This window comes from Vidua chalybeata, chromosome 9 (assembly GCF_026979565.1).
Source record: "Vidua chalybeata isolate OUT-0048 chromosome 9, bVidCha1 merged haplotype, whole genome shotgun sequence".
Taxonomy (NCBI): Eukaryota; Metazoa; Chordata; class Aves; order Passeriformes; family Viduidae; genus Vidua; species Vidua chalybeata.
Genome location: NC_071538.1, coordinates 4,227,502 through 4,246,377, shown reverse-complemented (window position 1 = coordinate 4,246,377; position 18,876 = coordinate 4,227,502). Strand labels below are relative to the sequence as shown.

The 18,876-nt window shown below is 48.9% G+C and overlaps 1 protein-coding gene across 1 annotated transcript in view; it reads left to right on the top strand.

The window, feature by feature from the left end:
- Positions 1-18,876, top strand: part of PAPPA2 (pappalysin 2) — an 87,563-nt gene that overhangs the window by 24,624 nt on the left and 44,063 nt on the right. The window contains exons 3-10 of the mRNA XM_053950297.1: positions 3,883-4,028; positions 10,842-11,135; positions 11,813-12,005; positions 13,592-13,713; positions 15,173-15,665; positions 16,144-16,272; positions 17,296-17,387; positions 17,663-17,856. Of these exons, the coding sequence (XP_053806272.1) occupies positions 3,883-4,028; positions 10,842-11,135; positions 11,813-12,005; positions 13,592-13,713; positions 15,173-15,665; positions 16,144-16,272; positions 17,296-17,387; positions 17,663-17,856 (1,663 nt within the window). The remainder of the gene's footprint in view (positions 1-3,882; positions 4,029-10,841; positions 11,136-11,812; positions 12,006-13,591; positions 13,714-15,172; positions 15,666-16,143; positions 16,273-17,295; positions 17,388-17,662; positions 17,857-18,876) is intronic.

Genomic DNA, 18,876 nt, shown 5'->3' with positions numbered 1-18,876 from the left:
CTCCACTCTTCCAGGGCTGCAAGTGCTCCTTAGCTCCAGGTAGTATCACCACACAGCTGGCTGCTCCTGGATGCCCTTGGAAAAACATTGACTTTGAATCTGGCAAATCTGATGTCCCATCTCTATCTCTTCTGTCCTCTACCCTGTTCTTTGGGGTCGGTTCTCTCTTGTGTGTTTTGCTTCTCAGCTGACAGCTGTGCCTTCACATATCCTTCTGTCCTTCCTTTGTGCTTCCATGTTGGGCTGCAGTGCCCATCCTGCTGTAATTACCATCTAGTTTTGAATACTCTAGTCTTGTAGGCGTTGGAAAACTATTTGGGAAGCAGAGGAGAGTGCTGTCATTTAGGCAGTTTGTGGAGACCAAAGGCTGCTCTGCCTTCGCCTCAGTGAAAATCACAGAAGCACTGAAGGAGAGGGAGAGCCTAACCTTGGCAGGAAGCAAAAGGCTCAGATGCCAGTTGGATGCTCCTTGTCTAACCAAAGGATGCCAGCAGGAAATGTAGTTTGAGGGGAATTGGAGTTGCCCATTCTAGAATTGTTCCGCTCACATCTTTGGGATTGTTAGCAGGATATTTGTTCTTTCTATGCCATAGCAGGTAACATTAGGGTCCTTCCTTCTCCTTGCCTATCTAATCCATCTGAGCAGCTCTCCATGGTGGAACTGCTCCCTCTAACCCTTACACATCCCTGAACCATCCAGATCTCTCAATGGAGGAAATTACAGTTATTTATAATTAAGCCTTGACAAAAAATGCTGCTAATGTCAAGGGAATGGCAGGCGACAGCCAGAAAAACATCATGTCTCCAGAAGAGGGACTGCAGGAATATCCCTCTGAATAGGGCTGACGTTGGCTCTTGGAATGTGGACAGCCTGGAAGGCTTTGGGGCTATTTTTCCGAGATATCATAGGTCAGGAATTGATGCTATTTTTAAGACTGTGTCCCCCGAGCAGCTTTGATGAGTGAAGGAGACTTTCTCTCCCCCCTCCCCCTCCTTATGCTGTATTTCTATGAAATTTTTTGCCTCTATTCCTTCCGAGTCATGCCTCAAGTATGTCCTTCAGGTTTGTTTATTCTTCTCACTATCTATTCCTCCCAGCCTGCTCCCGTCTTGGTTGGGTTGAAGGGGTGGCGTCAGCGTGGCGCGTGTCTGGGATGCTCAGGCGAGACATCACAGAGAAGGGATCAAGTTCTCCTAATTTGTCCTTTCCGGTTGGGAGAGTTTTCTCTCCACAAGCTGATGTGGCTGGGGAAAGTGTTCTGGGAATGCTGCTTTGTGGTGGGAGATCTCAGGGCCTGGTGAAGACAAGCTGGTCATCTCATCTCGCCACATAGTCCAGCCAAGATTTGTCTGAAGTAACTGAATCTTCGGAGCTCCTGGGAAGATGGTGAGATGCCTCCAGCCTGGGATGCTCTTTTGGGGCTGACTGGTAGGAGAGAGGCAGTCAGAAGACCCTGATTATTTGACACCTCCCAAGTCAGCAGTGGCTTTTGAAAGCCTCTGCTATTTCAGGTCCAGGGAAATAGCCCTTGGGTTTACCCAGCTCTGTTCCACATGCCACCCTGCTCTAGTTTATTTCCTGAATCCTTTATTTTTTTCTTTTTTTTTTCTCCTTCTCTTCAATTTGCTGTAGCAACCTCTCTCTTTCTAAACAAGCCTGTTGGTGTAACAGCTTGACTAGGGATCTTGCCATTTCAAACAAGAAAGGAAACCAGTTTTCTTTCTCACTTCGCATCTCAGATGAGAACGTGCCTTTTTCCCCTTAACCCAGCCTCATCTCCATCCTTCTGTCCATCACCCCATGTAGTGAGGAGTGCACTAATGGGCATCACTGCCAATGGACACCACCAGAAGCAGCTTGTTCAAACAGAGCTGGTGTTCCTTCATAGTGAGCCCAGTGTAAAGAAATTATTGTGCTCCCTGCACGATCTATCCATGCAGCTCAAAGATGCCAGTTGCTCCTGGAAGCATGGGAATAAGTGAAATGCTTTCTGCCACCTTCATGTTGCTGTTGGCCTCATGCTGCAGGTTTAGTCATTCTTATGACATATTTCCACAATGGTGTGTTTCCATCATCATTCCACAGTGATGTATTTAAAGCCTTTCCATGAGTTGTTTTTTTTCTTGCTCAGAATCTCTTAAATGAATGGCTTCACAAACTGTGGGTCAGGATCTTCAAGTTTTGAAGACTTAGAGACAAGTCATAGAAATCTGGAGACAATGTCTGCTACCTGTCCTAATCCTGTCTCAGCCCATGAGGCTAATAGCACAGATGGTGGAAATGGTAGTACTTAATTTACAGAATCATAGAATATCCTAAGCTGTAAGGAACCCACAAGGAACATTGAAGTCCATTTAAAAGGGTACATGGCATTTGCAGCACAGTCCAAGACCTTATAATTCCATTGCTATTATTATTGGAATTATTTTTGCTGATATTAGGTTAGACCTTGATTGTTTTGCATAGCTGTGGACATGAACTCCCTAAAGACCAATGCTGGGACTGTTGTGGTTTTGGTGAATGTGATACAGAGTTTTGACCTGTGCAGAAACACTCACATAGAGGGAAGAGTGAAACCTAAATTTCCTGACTGCTGGACTTTTTTTTTTTTTTTGGTCTCCAAGGGCTGAAATATGTCACGTGGTGAGGATCATTTAATGGACACTCAGACACACCCATGGGTGTTACTGCTCTGCTGCAATGCCCAGTGCCTACCCACCTCTCCTAGCCTATTACCTTTCTGTGGCCTTTAGAAATGGATATCTTGGATATTCCAGTGTTTTTTCTGCTCCTGCAACTCTTTAGTCCCAGCTCTGAAGATGGAAGGAGAGACAGCCAGCAGTGTTGTCAGGAGACTTTCCCCACTAAACTTGCCCTTTGATGAATCTGGCTCCAGAGATTACCCTCTCCTCATTAAGATTATTTTGGGAGATCTTGTTTTTTCCCCTGCTGGCTCCTGCAGACATCCCAGACCTTGTCTGAAAGATCCAGATCGTGAGTGGCAGGGCAGAGTCCTCTCCAAGGTCTGTTTTGAGCAGAGCTGCAAGATTGATTTTTTTTTTTTTTTTTTTTTTTTTTTTTTGAGTACTTTCCAAGATACCTGTTGCTCATGCTCTTCCTTGTGCAATTCCCTGGGGTATGTCTTGATGTGCCTGTGCACTGCTGGGACGCCCTTGTTTTTACCACATACTGCCATCTCTGGCATACTGGTTTTCCTGGGGAAAAGGTTGGAATGGAAGTCCAGATAGACTAGAGAAGCTGGAGAAGAGACTCCTCAGCCCCAGCTGACAAACACTCTGCTCCCAACAGTAAAGTTTGATGTTCTATTCCTGTCCTGCCCCATATCAGGGGCAACCCCTGAAAAACCCTTGTTAGAAGCCATTGGAGTTCTTGATTCATTCTTCTCTCCTTTCACCTCAAATTCTGCTTTTCTGATGCCAAACCCCCTCTCTTTTCCCTAGCAGGACCAACCTGTGCATTTCCTTCCTTCTCTGATATTTTCTCCTCCTGTTTTGTTCCCTATTATTCCATTCTGTGGGGCTTCTTTTGTCCCCATGGTTGGAAAACCTTTTCTGGGAGTAGAACTTGCCAACAAAGCTACTGTAATCAGCAAAACTTCTTCAGGCTTGCATGAGAGCCTTTCACCCCCACCCATACCCCTCAGTAGCTGAACTTGCGCTTTAACAGAGCAGAGCTTGCAGTGTCACAGGGACATCCTATTGAAATGCTGAATTTTTTTGTGCTTTAAGACGCCCTTGGTTTCAGAGTTGAGGATGACTCCAGGTCTGCTGCCCCCTTTGGAGGATGTCTCTGGATGGCTCCTGCTTTTCCTCCTCACTCTGGAATGTGTGCTGACTATCCCCTCTCTTCTGTCCTTGCAGGGCGTACATGAGCGTGAAGGAGTTGAAGGAGGCTCTGCAGCTGAACAGCACCCATTTCCTCAATGTTTACTTTGCCAGTTCAGTGAGGGAAGAGTTGGCTGGTGCTGCCACTTGGCCGTGGGACAAAGAGGCCCTTAGTCACCTGGGTAAGTAATTTATCCCATTCTCGGGGTCTCAGAATTATTGGTTTTCCCCTCTCTTCCTCGACTTGGCAAAAAGAGGCAGATGTGCTGTGCCTCAGCATTGTGGCTGTCTGATAAGGTCACGATAACAGGGTTTGGTGTTCCAATAGCTGCTGCTGTAAGGAAATGAGCTGCCTGTTCCCCGAATCTATGTGAGTCAGGTGGTGAGGTTACACACTCACAAGGGGCTTCAACATTGTTATGAGAAACTTCTGATGGTGAAGGCAGTGGGACTACAGGTTTACCATAAGAGCAGACTGTGGAGAGAGTTCTAGACTCACATTTGGGTTCTCCTGGACCTTCCAGGTCTATCTTTCAGGATTCTGGGGACAGTGAACTTCACTCTGCAGCACATAATAGCAAACAGATACAAACCAGAAGTGTCAGTGTTTTCAGAGCTGAGATGGCAGATTTCAGCAACTCCAGGCAGCAGCCAGAACTGGCCACTTCCGAATCCAGCTGCAAGTGTGAGGATAACTATCAAATTTTACCATGCTTTTATAATTTGGTCTACCACCTGCTGGAGGCAAGGTTCTCCTTGGCCTCAGAGGATTCAGGGCGGACCCTTAAGGTCATCCATCAGTCCTCACAGGCTGCAAAACAGCCAGAATGGCTACTCGTTCCCTAGAATGTGGTTGTTTTGTGCATTTTCTGCTATTTCTGTTTTTTCTCTTTTTCCTGCCTCTCCTACCACCTCTTCAGTTGTTGGAGTTTTCTGGCAAAGCCCTTTACACTTTGCAGTCAAAACGTCTAAAGTGTTTCTCAATAAGTAACTGGAAATAATTGCTCCTGACACCTGCGCAGCAGACCTAGACCTTCTGCTTTTACAAGTGCGTGATGTTCAACCCTTAAAGTTTCACACTACCCTTAAAGACCTGTTTCAAAGTTCCTTTGTGCCAATTTCCCTCCCTCAATGAGTTTCAGGACTGTTTTTTCAATAGCATATTGCTACAGCTGCTTGTTGAGGAAGGCAAATCTCCATGAAATTTATTCTTTCGGCTTCCAGAAATCACTTCCAAGGCTCAGCTTGACAATCATCTGACTGCAGCAAGTGCTTCAGCCACACACATTCCCCTCAGACCTCTCCCAATGGCCTTCAAGCCATTGTACAGAGGGGTAATTGGGGTGACTTGTCTCATCAAAAGCTTGCATTTAGCTCCAGTGTCTGAGCTTGTGTCCAGCCAGGGACGTGAGAAATGGCACCATCTGGAAATGTTGGATCAGGGCTTTAGTGTGGAGGTTCAGGGGAAAAGGGGTGTTGTCTTGATTCTGGTGCCAGAGCTGTGAAGTATGAAGCTGGATCTGAACTTCTTTGAGTCTCTGGCATGAACTGAAGACTTTGGTTCAAGACTGTCCTTGGTTTTAGGTTTAGTGAGCTCGGGAGGGTGGGTGGTGGACTCTGTTCTCCGTAAACAGTGAGCTTCACCACATCATCACTTGCTTTGTACCATGCACAATGTATATTATTGTCCCATACAGAAGAAACTTAGGACTGAGGAGGCCATAAATATGTGGCTTTTGACAAAAGCTCTCACAAGAGGCTAATGGGGAGTCTGAGTAGATGTGAAAGTAAAGCCCTGAGTAAAGAGAAAAAGGAAAACCTGGGGAGGAGTTAATGGCAGTTTGAGAAAAATTCCTAAGCTTAAGCACCTAGCTATAGCCAGAGATGGAGACTGGTCTATACAAAAGAGAGGGGTTTGTCTCCAAAAAGACAGACTCCTTTCCTTGTGCTAAATCTTGCTAATCTCCTGTCTCTCCTGACCTTAAAATATTAGGGTCAGCACACAAGGCCTGCACCCCTCACGCCATCATCTGCTCCCTTGGAGCAGAAATGCCATGCTGATTTTTCCCTACACACATGCAGACCCTCCATGCTTTAGTTCTCTGCATGAGTCAGATTGGTTCTCTGAGAAGCCAAACTGCCTCTTGTCTGCAGAGAGTCTTGGTCACATTTTACTCTGTTTGTTTCTCTGAACTGGACTTTCTTAGATGTTTTCAGGAAAAGCATCATGAGACCTTTTCTTCTCCAGCTGCCTTCCTGTCTGCTATTTTAATATTTTGCCACAGCCCAAAGATCACTAGATTTATTGTTCTCCATCAATTCTTCTCTAGAACAGAAGAACTGTTTCATCTGCCATTTGGATTTTGATCTCCTTATAAACCATTTATTCATGATCTTTGAGTGTGTTCTTCAAGAGGGTCCTCCTCACCTTCCTGTTGGTGTCATCACCTTCTGGAAGTCTTCAGTGAACTTTGTTTTTCATCCCCTTCTCTTCACAATGCTTCTTTGGGGCTACCAGAAATTACCTTTGAGCATTCCTATGCTGGTTACCTACAGTTCTATTGCTCTCCTCCAGACTTTTTTCCTGAGGAAATTTAATTTTCAGGCAGCCTTTCTGAAGGCTTGGGGATAGTTTACCAGTAATACAGCCAACAGCAACTACTTTCAATGAAGCATAAAAGACAGTTACTGGCTTGGAGAGGCTGAAGTGGTCTATGAAATTTCTATAGACCATGTCTCAGCTGCTGTGGAGCTCCCAGAGAAAGACAGCTTGCTGCCAGCAAGCAGCAGAGGTAGGTCTCAGGTCTGTTTGCACCACTCCCTGTGACTACACTGTCTGTCTCAGTCTTTCCACCGTAATCGCAGTGAGTTCCTCACATATTCGGATTTCTTGGAGTCTGGAATGAGTTTTCTGAGAACTTAGAAGTAAATCTTTTTAACTACAAAGCAGAAGGAGTCGAAGAACTTCCTTTCAAAAAAAAAAAAAAATCCTTAACTTTCTGTGGTGGAAAGCCTTGTTCAAAAAACCCAGTAATGTAATAATACAGATGCTTTGAACTTCATGTGTAGCTGCATGTGAACTGCATAAACGTTGTCGAAAGGCAAGGGAATGGTGAACATTTGATGTTATAAATACCTTCTGTTGTTATATAAGCTGAGGCCAGCTCATATATCTGGCAGAGGTCAGTGGATCCTGAAGGAGGGCCAGCCCTTCCATCCGAGGTACCTTAGGCAATGGCCATCTTCCTGTCTGACTAACTGTCATGCGTTTATTCCATTAATTGCTCTGACTCAGTGTTTGGGGAAGACTGGCCCTGCAATGCAGGTTCAGCTTTGTGCTTTACTGTTTAAAGGTCCTGTGGTTACTTGGGAATGTCCTCTGGGATAGCCCTGACCTAGGAACAAGTTGGCTTCTTTGGGACTGGCATGGGCAGGAGTCCTTCAGCACTGCCATAGATCCTGGCTAGGAGCAGAGAATGTCCTGGGAGCAGGAGCTTCCAGGGCTGTGTGAGTAAAGGAGAAGCACAGCCTACACCAGCACAAATCTGGTGGGCTGGACATCTCTTGTTGCTTGATCAGCTTGGAGGCTTGGCCCTGGTAGGTCTGGCCTGGAGAGACAAGATGTTGAGGCCAAACCTGAAACTTTCCAGCTGCCTGGACTTGGTTGGATGAGCAAGTCCAAAGCAGCCTCTGGTTCACCTGCCTTGGAGTGCTGGACCCCCTTGATATCACAGGGATATGGAAGTTTTTAGCTTTTTTGTGTAAATGCTGAACTTGTGGACCTCCTTGAGCTGGTTCTCGGGCACCGAAAGCCCAGTTTAGCCCTTTGCCCAGGGCAGGAGGAAGCAGAGGTGAGAAGGGAATGCCTGATTTGCAGTGGAGAGAGAGGGGAGAGTGGTCCTGTTGGGATGTTAGGAACACTTGCACATCTTGCCTTCACAGCCAGGATCCTGCAGAGGGGAAATAGAACTTCCTGGTCCAAAGCTGGGAGCACTCCCAACTCATCAGGGAGCAGTGGGGACAGGGAATGAAGGGATAGGGATGTTCTGGAAGGCAGAGTTCTCAGGCTGTTTCTAATTCTGCCATTTAATTAGTTGTTAAAATGAGTACTAAAAATATGATCGTCCTTGTGGAGTGTGGGGGAGGAATGGAATAGGGGAAGCCAGCAGAGAGGAGGGGAGGGGACAGGGTACCGTGGCCTTGGCATCCCTCTCTTTTGACAGTTTTCTGCCTCCCTGTACTGGAATCCCATTTATTCCACCACATGGGAAGAGCATTGGATTTCTGCAGGGAGGAGGGCTGGGCTGCTTGGTCCCAGGATGTCCTGTGCCCCTGGTGCTCAGCCCCTTTCCCTGTGGTTACTGCTTCAGGATGCATGCAGGGCTCTCACGTCTCATTTACTTGTTTATGAACGCTCTTTTCTTTCTGTGTGCACATTCCTCCTTTCAGACCTTTGGGCAGGCAGCCCCCCTGCCTTGCTCAGGCTTGGGTTTGGCTCTAGAGATGCCTTTTCTTTCTGTTCTCTCTTCTCTCATGCCCTGTTTTGATTGAAATGAGAAGCAGCTTTTCTTTTATGTGCCCACTGGGTTTCCCATCAATGGGATGCCCTTTGCTATCTATAGCATTTGCTAGGGTGGTAATTGAGAGGGTGATGGCTTCCAGAAACCTAACAGTTGACAGGACAGAGCATGAAGGTCCCAAAAGGGTTTTTCAGCCTCTGTACCTTCTTGTGACCCGTCTCCAGGCAACTAAAGGGTCAAGAGCTGATTGATGGGATGCAAAGTCCTTTGCTCTCTTGTCTCACAACTAGGAAGAAAGGGAATGCAGCTACTTTGTGACCCATCCTTTGCCTCAAGCCCTGGGCAGAAGATCCACACTGTGGGAAGGAAGAGCAATAAACATGAATTTTGAGCTAAGAAGTGGTGCCACTTGACAGGTCAGTGGTGCCTCTCAGCCCTTGCAGGGGCCACACACGCAGGATGTTCCACAGAAGATGCCACCCTCATTTCTTCACCCCTTGTTGGAAGGGCTTGGGAGAATTGCTCAGGGAGTCTCTGAAGGTCTCTTCCCAGCCCCCAGCTCATTGTTCACCCAGCGTGGCTCCCCCATGGGAGTCACAGACCTGCTGGTGCCTTGCCAGGGACACTGTGATCTGAAGAAAACCCTCTCTTGGAAGGAATGCCCTGTACTCGAGGACACGAGGTAGTCTGTAGTGCACGGAGCTGATCCAGGAGCAGATTTCAGGCAGTCTGTGTGGCTGGAGACAGGATCACACTGTGGCCACCTGCCAGCTCTAACTTTGCTGGCAGGGCAGTGATCATCAGCAGAGATGCAGTAGCAGAGGCTCTGTCGTGAGGTAGCTGGCACAGTAAATCCTCCAGGGCCCTGCAAAGGAGGGAGCAAGCTGTGCTGGAGCCAACTATTCACCACACTGCCATCCAAGCTGTCTGGGTTAAAAGTAGTTGTGTAAAAACAGCCTCCTGAGACATTGAGGGGTTGCCTGGAGTCAGCCTGAGCGCATGCTGGGGTCTACTTTTAGCACCCCTGTCTTGTTGATACTTCCCAGCTCTTGCTCCTCTGCTGTAAGGCAGCATGGAAAAGTGGATGGAGCGTGAAAATGAGAAGAGAAAAAGGGGGGAAATGGCTGGTGGAAAACTTCAAAACAGGGAGAAAAATGAAGAGATTCCAATGAAATTTTAATGTGGACAAAATAAAGGAGGCGAATAAAAGGAGGCCAGTGAAGCAAATTTTTTTGTTCTTGAGCACCTTCTGTGGACAGTTTCCTAGCAGATGTGGTACAGAGCCATCAGCACAGGGTGTGCATCCCAGGTCAGGGCCTGGAGATGCTGGCAGTGAGCAAAGAGAAGGCTCTGCTCCACCTGGCTTTTGTCAGTATCCTTGATCCTTGTTCTTCCCATGACAGATGGGCTCACAAGAAAGGAAAAACCACTTGTCCTACAGCCACAGTTCAGTTTAGGGCAGGATGATCATGGGTCCTGTCCAGCTCTGTGCTGTTGCTCTCAGAATGAGGTGGCAGCTCTGGGGCACTTTCTGTGGGACTTATCTGTGCCTTGCTCCAACATCTTTGACAGCTGAACCTGCACCAAACTGTCTTGGAGACAAACTGCCCCTCTTGTGTCTCCTTGAGTCAGGGGCTGGGGTACCCCAGTGAAGAGAAGTAGGTTTGTGATGGTTTGTGAGGATCATGTTGGGTTCATTTGCCCCTTGCTCACATGCAGACCACTCTGAAGGGGAGGAAGAGGTCTTCAGAAGCTATGTCTTGGGAAATCCCACTCTAAAATACACTGAATTTGGGTCAGGTTTGTGGTAGAAGCTTAGTGGATTTCAACAATACCTCATGAGACTTTCAGTTTACCCCACAGAATCTGGTTTGGAGGTTGAAGCAATAGGTCATGGGTGATTTCTCAGCAGGGGCTGGAGGTAGTGCACTTGAATCTCCACATGGATTTGTGCTGAAGCTGGCTTCTAGCTGGCACAGCTGAGTGTGCCTGGACATTGCTCAGCACCTCGTTGTCCTCACCTGCCATGGGAGCTGGCCTGCCTTAGACATCTGTCTAGGGAAGGACTTCTGTCCTCTGGTTCAAAAGATGATCCGTGTAAAGTCACAGCATGGCTTCATTTGGTGCTCTGGCTCCAAACCTCCTTTGGAGTTGCGTGATCCGAAGCAGACTCTGAATTACAGCTGTGCAAAAAGATGCAGAGGGCAACAGTAGCTGAAATGATTGACGATGTTGAGGGGGGAATAAAGTGGTAGGAGGGGAAGAAAAACCACCCACCCTGTTCCAATCCAAGAGGGCAAAGGAGCCTCTTCCTATCCTATAAGAGGTTGAATATGTCCACCTTTGGGTCTCCATCTGGCCCCTCGTCTGTGGCCTGGAAGCACAATGAGAGGAGTTTCACTTCTCACAGGTGAGTAATGACAGATGTCCACTGTCCCTTTCTTGGAATGATGCTCTCTGTACTTGCAATTCCAGGTGGAGTTGTCCTCAACCCTGCTTACTACGGCATGCACGGCCACACCAACACCATGATCCATGAAGTGGGGCATGTCCTGGGGCTGTACCATGTCTTTAAGGGAGTGAGCGAGCGGGAATCTTGTGACGATCCCTGCAGGGAGACCACTCCATCCATGGAGACAGGAGACCTCTGTGCTGACACTGCCCCCACCCCAAAGAGTAAACTCTGTCGGGATCCAGACCCTACCAATGACACCTGTGGCCAGACGCATTTCACGGGGACTCCCTTCAACAACTACATGAGTTACACAGGTAAAAATCAATCCTTGTTGGGAGTCACAAGGGGTCACCTTCCTTAAAACGTGGGTTTCCTTCCCTTCTACCTCCATCACTAGTGCCTTACCTCACTCCCTAACCAACAGGCACCCTCCTGGTGTATTGGGATGTGTCAGGCAGTGCTTGCAGTAGCTGCTTAACCACTTTCTTCCCTCAGGCTATTTCTATCCATCCCTCTCTTCATGCCAGTGGGTCGCTGGGCATGCACCGAGGCTGCTCTTGTCTGTGTGTGCCTTTGTTCTTGGGTCCTGAAGCTATTTTTATTATTATTTATTACTATTATTGCTAATTATTAACCTCCTGAACCCTTTTGGCTTGGCTCCCAAAGGCATGCCGCGGGGGGCCGGCGTTTCTCCTGCCGTGCCAGGCGGACCGAGGCCGGAGGAGCCACGCGTGCCCCTGGCTGACCCTCCCGCGGTGCCGTGCGGACGGTGGCACTGCCCAGGTGCCGGGACGTGGAGCTGCTGAGGCAGTGCCATCTTGTGGCTTTGGGGACACACGACACCAGAGAGCCCCGGCGGCAGAGCCACTGCACGCTAGTGCCTCCCAGCCCTCCCTAGAAGTCCGCGACAAAGTTTGGCCAGCAGCAAAGGGTGCGTATTGCCGTGCCCTGACCCTCGGCCCGGCCTCTCCTCTCCTCTTCTCTCCCCCAGATGATGACTGCACCAACAGCTTCACCCCCAACCAGGTGGCCCGGATGCATTGCTACCTGGACCTGGTGTACCAACGCTGGGGCCACAGCAAGAAGCCGGCACCCATCCCGCTCCCCGCCATGGTCACCGGGCAGACACAGGACTCCCTCAGCATCTACTGGCTGCCTCCCATCAGCGGCGTCATCCACGAGAGGTGAGGGAGCTGTGCTTGCCATGCTCCTGGGCTTGCACAGGAGCCTGCTGGAAAGGACAAGGGATCTCCGTGGCGTGGACCCCCCAATCCCATTCCCACCCTCGTCGTCTCCAGCAGAGCCCTCAGACACAAGAGGCAGGCTGCTGCCATGGCCCCCTGGCAGACGGGCTCTCCTGCAAGCTTCCCGCTCTCGGGGTGCTGGGAGGGGAAGCCAAAGAGCATCAGGAGGCAAAGCCAGCTCGAAAACCCAAGAGTGCAATCAGGGAATGAAAAATGGGCTTCATTTAGCACTTATTGTATAAAGTAGCTATTTACCAGGAGGAAATGCAGCCCTGTGGTTAAGGCAGGGAGCTCGAACCACAGGAGCTGGGTTTCGTTCCCAGCGCTGTCATGGACTCGCAGAGCAGCTAACCGGGAGTAAGTCAGGAAACTTTTCAAGCCAGAGAAACGATGCCAAGGAGCCAGAGTTGTTTGGCTGTTGAGCAGTGCACGGCCATGAGTGTTGGATGGATGTCTGTCTTCTCCCCACTAAGGGAGCCACCAAGTCCTGGACAGACCACCAATGTCTCTGTTCAGCAGCCCCTCTTACTAATATATTTCCGTTTCCACCAGGTTTTAGGTGGTAAGAGTTTAATTTTTTTTTTTGTTTGTTTTGTTTTTGTTTTGTTTTTTTTTTTTTTTTTTTTTGTCTTTTTTTTTTTTTTTTGCTTATGGGATCATAAGCACATACACAAAGAGCTTTTGAACTTGTTTTGAAACTGTTTCAGAAAGCTGTCTTTTATAATTAAAAGGAAAATGCTTTCTGATGCTAGCTGGGGCACTCTTGGGTCAGTGCTTTCTGACTTTTCAAAGAACGGGTGCTCTCTACAATGGGCCTTTTGCTCAGGAGTAACAAGGGCACATGCATGTTGCCCCACAGACAGGAGAGGCTCTGAGTGCTGCGTAGCTTCGAGTCATCCAAATAAACTGCTTTGTTGGGGAATGAAGTGATTTGGGAGCAGGAAAACATAGGTCTAGAAGGGTGGCACTTTGGAACCATCCCAAGTTGTCACTCATAACTGTCTCAGGAGCTGATCCACTGTGGCAGTCCTGCATCCCCTGAGAAGAACTGGTCAAGGAAGGTGGCTGAGGCTAGCCCTTATAATAGAGAAGTGCCTTTATCTTTTCTGGAGAGCATGGCAATTGACATTATCGAGACTGGTTTGTATTACAATAATGCTGAAAGCTAAAACCTGTCTCTGGATTTAGCAGAGAGGTCCTTATTTGCACCCACTCTAGTCCAGAGGCATTGCCCTGGGATGTGTGGGGTCTGTTAGCTCTTACTGGCAGCTATGGAACAAGTTATTCATCCAAGACTATCCAGACAGCATGGAGAAGAGGAGAGATTAAATCCAGCCTGTCCCATGGGCGCTCGTATTTCCCTGCCTTTGAAGAAGCTGATTCCAAGCAGGATGATATACCCAGGGAGATTGTGTGACCTTAGCTCTGCTTTTCCAGCTTCCTGTCTGGTGCCACCTGGACAAGTGTGGCTGGGGAGTTGACTGGTCCTCTCCTTAGACATGCCAGGGTGTGTGCTCTGTCCGCAGGGAGCAGGACACGCTCTGTGACAGCTGTGCTGAGGATGGCACCTTCCGTCAGTACGTGCACGAGGCCTCTTCCCCGCGGGTCTGTGATTCCTCTGGCTACTGGACCCCAGAAGAAGCAGAAGGTAAATGTCTCTTCTCTTCTCCTGTCTGTGGGTCCCCAGACAGAATCCTTCTGGTACAAGAAAAAGATTTTTTTTTCTTCTTTCAGAGAATCAGTTATCTTCCCTTTGCAAGGGTTCTGTAGTGCAGGAAGGACTTCTTGGTGCCCGGAAAAACCTGGTAATGGCCAGATGGATTTGGACAAACCGACTGGCACCCCAATATTAACCCAAATCATTGTTCAACAGGTATTGAGAGATGCTGACCAAAGGAAGAAGCATTTAACTGAAATCAGTCTTAAAATACAGATCTTGGGGCCTCATTCAAAACTCCAGGGACATTTACAGACTTTAATGACACAGTCTTGTCCACAGAGAGCAAGAGGAGCTCTGTGCTGAGTCCCACTGAGTCTATGCCAAGCCCTGGCCAGACCATTCCTTCCTAGCCAGGCAAACAGCAGCTGGGCTTTACAACTTCCCTTGTGCTGAGACTCAGATTTTGGTTTAGAGACCCACCTTGTGGGCACAGTGGTGACTTTCAGGGTCACACAGTTGCCATAGGGGCTGCTGGACTTTTCTTGCTGCCTCAGCTCCTCCAAGAGCAGGGTAGAGGAGGCAGGAGACCAGGGAAGGTGATCCTGGGAGCTGTGTGAGGTGCATGTGCTACTGTTGAACCATACAGAGCCAGAGGACGTGGCTGTGTATGTCTGTAGTTACCACAAGTGCTTGTTTGCTCTGATAAACAGCTAGAGTTTCTGGGTTTCAGAAACTTTTGGACTTGTCTTATATGGGTGAAGGCTTTGAGTTGGTGCTGGGCCCTCAGAAATGCTTCCAGTGGATAATGAAGACAAGGGTATTTCTACTACAGAATGATAAATTCCAGTGATCCTTTTTGGGTCTGAAAAGCCAGCACTCCATTTCTCTTGCTGAGTGCTAATCCACCATCAGGGAGGCAGACTGGGGCTCTGAGGTACTGTCCTGGAGGATGTTCTGGAAAAACAGCCTTCCAGACCTGCTTCCCTGATTTGGACCTGGCCCCTTCCTGATTGTGACCTGGCCCAGCCTGTGCTTGTGCAAAGCTTCAGTCTCTGCTCTGCTTGGAGCATTCAGGTGTCCTTGGCAATGATTCTGCACCTGTGAGGCTACAGAGCAAGCTTCACGTTCCTAGCTGCGTCTAGATCCTTCACTGTGCCCAGCTGCAGTGTGGATCCTGCTGCTCCCATCTGAGAGGGCTGTGAGTCACCAGGTCTGCTGAGCCTTGTGCATATGTGCAAGTTCCCAGGAGCTGGGAGACCAGTGGGAATTATTGCTTTCCAGGACGTTAGGGCAGGTGCCACCAGGTCTAGGACATGTGGGTGCAAACCCACACGAGTGTTCAGTTATGGCCTGGAGATGCTTAAGCATCTACAGGGAAGATCACCCCTGTGGGTCTCCTGTGAAGCCAGCTGTCCCCTGGTTTTCACCAGCTTCCTCCTTGTCCCAGGTCCTCCAGACGTGGATCAGCCCTGTGAGCCCAGTCTGCAGGCGTGGAGTCCGGAGCTCCACTTGTACGACATGAACATGACTGTGCCGTGCCCCCAGCCGGACGGCTGCATCCTGGAGCTGCACTTCTTGCACCCCGTCTACCCCGATTCTCTCACCCTCTGGACCACCTACCTCTCCACAGGCTCTCCCAAGGCACTGTCTGACATTGAAATCCTGACAGAGCAAGGGGAGTCCATCCACCTGGGCCCCCTGGACACCTTCTGCGATGTCCCCTTTACTGTGAAGCTCAATATCCCTAAAAAGATGTCTGGAGTTAAAATCTACACCTTTGACGAGAGGATGGAGATAGACACGGCCCTGCTGACCTCCAGGCCTCACAGCTCCCTGTGCTCTGCCTGCAGACTGATCCAGTACCGGGTGCTCCGTGACCCCCCGTTTGCAGACGGGTCCCCTGCCACCCCCCTGCAGGCACATCGCCAGTTCATCGACACGTGAGTCACAGAGCTGCTCTGTCTTGGCCTGAAGGGGTGGCTGAGTCGGGTTTGATTACCTCCTTGTGACTTCTCCCTTTGAATCCCTGGATGGTTTTGCTTCTGTTTTGTTTTTCCTCCTGTCCCCCTGCTCTGGGAATTACTGCCTCCAGTGCCATTGAGCCACCATGCTAGCACAACTCTTGTCCATGAGCCCAGGATAACTAGAAGGAGCTTATTAAACCCAGAAACATTTCCCCCATCAATCCAATGAGTAAAATGATTACTCAAGCTAATTCCACTTCTCCCCAGCTCAGACCCTTGGGAAATAAGCAGCATGACCTTAAAGAGAATCTCTTCCCACAGACTCTGCCTCTGGCAGAGTATGAAGACACATCAGATACTGCGTGGATGTATACACATGGTGTCTATAGTTGTGATGAGCAAATCTCAGTGCTGCAGATGTTGCTGTTCCCTCAAGCTCTCTCTGTCCCTGCAGGGAAGTCACTCCTGGGCAGATGTACCGCTACCAGGTGCAGGTGGTCTCTGGGACAACCTCAGGAGAAGCCTCCCCACCACTCGTCCATGTGCACGGAGCACCCTACTGTGGCGATGGGAAGGTGACCACGTAAGTTGAAAACCTCCTCAAGCCTTCAGCTGAGGTTCTTTAAGCTGTCAGGTCACCCTGCCCCAAAGGGTAGCAGCAGGTGGGTCCTCCATGCACAGGTACATGGCTGAAGCTGCTGCACAAAATCCCTCCAGCAGACTGAGCTGTAGAGCTTGTGTTTGTAAAATGCCATGTGCATAGGAGATGGAGATGGTCTTTTTGAGAGGCATGGTCTGCATGAGGGGTCCAACCTGAACATCCTCTGTTCTTGACTTCAGAGCTTGGATTCTGGCCCATCTCAGCGAACTGTGGCAGAGTCCAGCCCAAAGGATCTGCCTTTGGAAGTGGGCAGTATAACTTTTTGCTCAGGGCCCTGCAGGACTAGGTTCTACAACAAGCACAGTCCCACATGGTGCGGTGTCTTTAGAGAGCTGTCCAGTCTCTGCTCAGAGACCCCAGATAATGAGGAATGCACCACCTCTATGCTGAGAGAGCCCAGTGCTTCACCTGCTCTGCCTGGGAGATAATTATTTCAGATTTCCATATTTGAGCTTTTTAAGACTTCAACTTCCAGGATACTCAGGATCACACTCATTTGAAACCGGTTTTCTTAGCAGGGTAAAGAAAGGGAAAGGGAGAGGAACCTTCTGTCTCTCCCCTTCTCCTGCCTCCTTCTCCAGCTCCCACTGAAACCCCAGCCCCATTTCAGAATCTCCTGTCTTCTCTAACACTTGCTTTCTCCAGCAACAGGTCTTCCTGATGCTTAGTTCTATACTTTTTCCATTCTCACAGAGTTCTTGCCTCAAGTTTTACAGCAAAGTCACAGTACAATAATGTCTGCTCCCAAATACCATGACTTTAACCTCTTTTTATCCTCTGGCAAGGTGTTTTCTCTTCTCTATCTAATTCCATGTGTGGTTCTTCCTTTTGAACTGCTTCTCTGGAAATAGAACCAAGATAAGGGGTCCTCACTCATGACTGGGCAGGAGCACAGGGGTGTTGAGTCAAAGGTGGTAATAATACATCTGGCTGTTGCCCTCTTAGGAGCCTGGAGGAGGAATGTGATGATGGGGACTTGCTGGATGGAGATGGTTGCTCCAGGAAGTGTAAAAAGGAAAAAGGCTTCAACTGTGTTGGTGAGTCCAACTGGATTGAGACAGGTCCAAATGGATTGACTCCTTTTGAGGCAGGAGTCAAAACTGTACGTTATTCACACTGCTCCTTAGAGCAGAGGGCCATGCACCTCATTGCAACAGAACCTGGATTTGCAGCTGGAGTGATCCATGGATCTTGTCAGGCCCCTGTGCTGGGAAAACCCCAGGCTAATGAGACAGCAAATCTCTTATAACGAGAGGAGGTGTGTGTGCCTGGAGCCTGGTTTGTAAGCAGCTCATCCCTGTTGTCCCTGCAGGGGAGCCAAGCCTGTGCTACGTTCACGATGGGGATGGTGTGTGTGAGCCCTTTGAGGAGACAAGCAGCATGCTGGACTGTGGTCCCCACACTCCTGAGGGGTATGTGGATCTGTGGGCAGTGAAAGCCTATGCCTCCCAACAGGATTCAAAGTCCTGCCCTGTTTCCATAGTCACTGGAGAGCCTGTTGTGAAGGTGAGTGAAGGCATGGACCAAAAAAAAAAAAAAAAAAAAAAAGACAAAGTCTGTGCTGGGAAAGGCACAAACAAAATCAGCTCTGGAAGCGTTCATTGATTATCTTCCCAACCAGGTACTAAGTGCAAGACCCTGGGCATTTCTCACACTCCTCTTGCATCAGTCCCTGAGTTCAGGAGCTGCAGTTCATGGAGAGGTGCTTCATCCTGGCAGGGAGCACCTCCTCCAGCCATGCATTTCACTGAACAGTGACCATCCCATCCCACCAGCCAAATGCTCAACTTGGAGCATGTCCCACTGTTGGCTTAAAAAAAATCCTGTCAGTCTAATACCTTTTAAGGTCAGGGCCTGAAAGGATGAAATCACGCACACATCAGCATCTGTACTGCTCCCAAGCCCTCTGATCTGAAGCCAAGGAAAAATCAATGGGAGAATTCCCATCTTTCATATGGGCTTTGGAGCAGAGCCTGGAGGGGATTTTGCCTGATTGGTGTTAACGTGGTGTGTACGTTCTTTCCTAGCAAGCTGAAGAAAGGCAAGAAATATGCAAAGAGATCATATTTAGCCCTTTACACATGTGTTTCTACTGACTTGATATGAGGAACTATCTTCTTGAGACCTGCAGCATGATTAAACTGCCCAGATATACATGTCTAATTAGGTGCCTTGGGCTCAGGTGTCTGTTCCTTTACAATGACACCTGTATCTCCCAGGTTTTGTCTGCCAGGCCTGTGGGGATGTCTGGGATGCCACAGGGCAGTGAATGGAACAGAAGAGTGTTATTCAGGCAAATGAATCACACCTTTGTATCTTGTGAGCCCAGCCAAAATCAGGATGCCATGGTCTCACCTACCAGCTTACAACTTGGCTTGTTGCTTGTTGCTCAGCCCCACAGACACCATGAGGTGCTTAAGCAACACATTTACCGCACTCCAAAATGGCAAAGGTCTTCTGTGTGGGCAGTGAGATGTCACTTAGGAAGCCACATCCTAACTGTCTTCATGCTAAGAGCCACCTTGG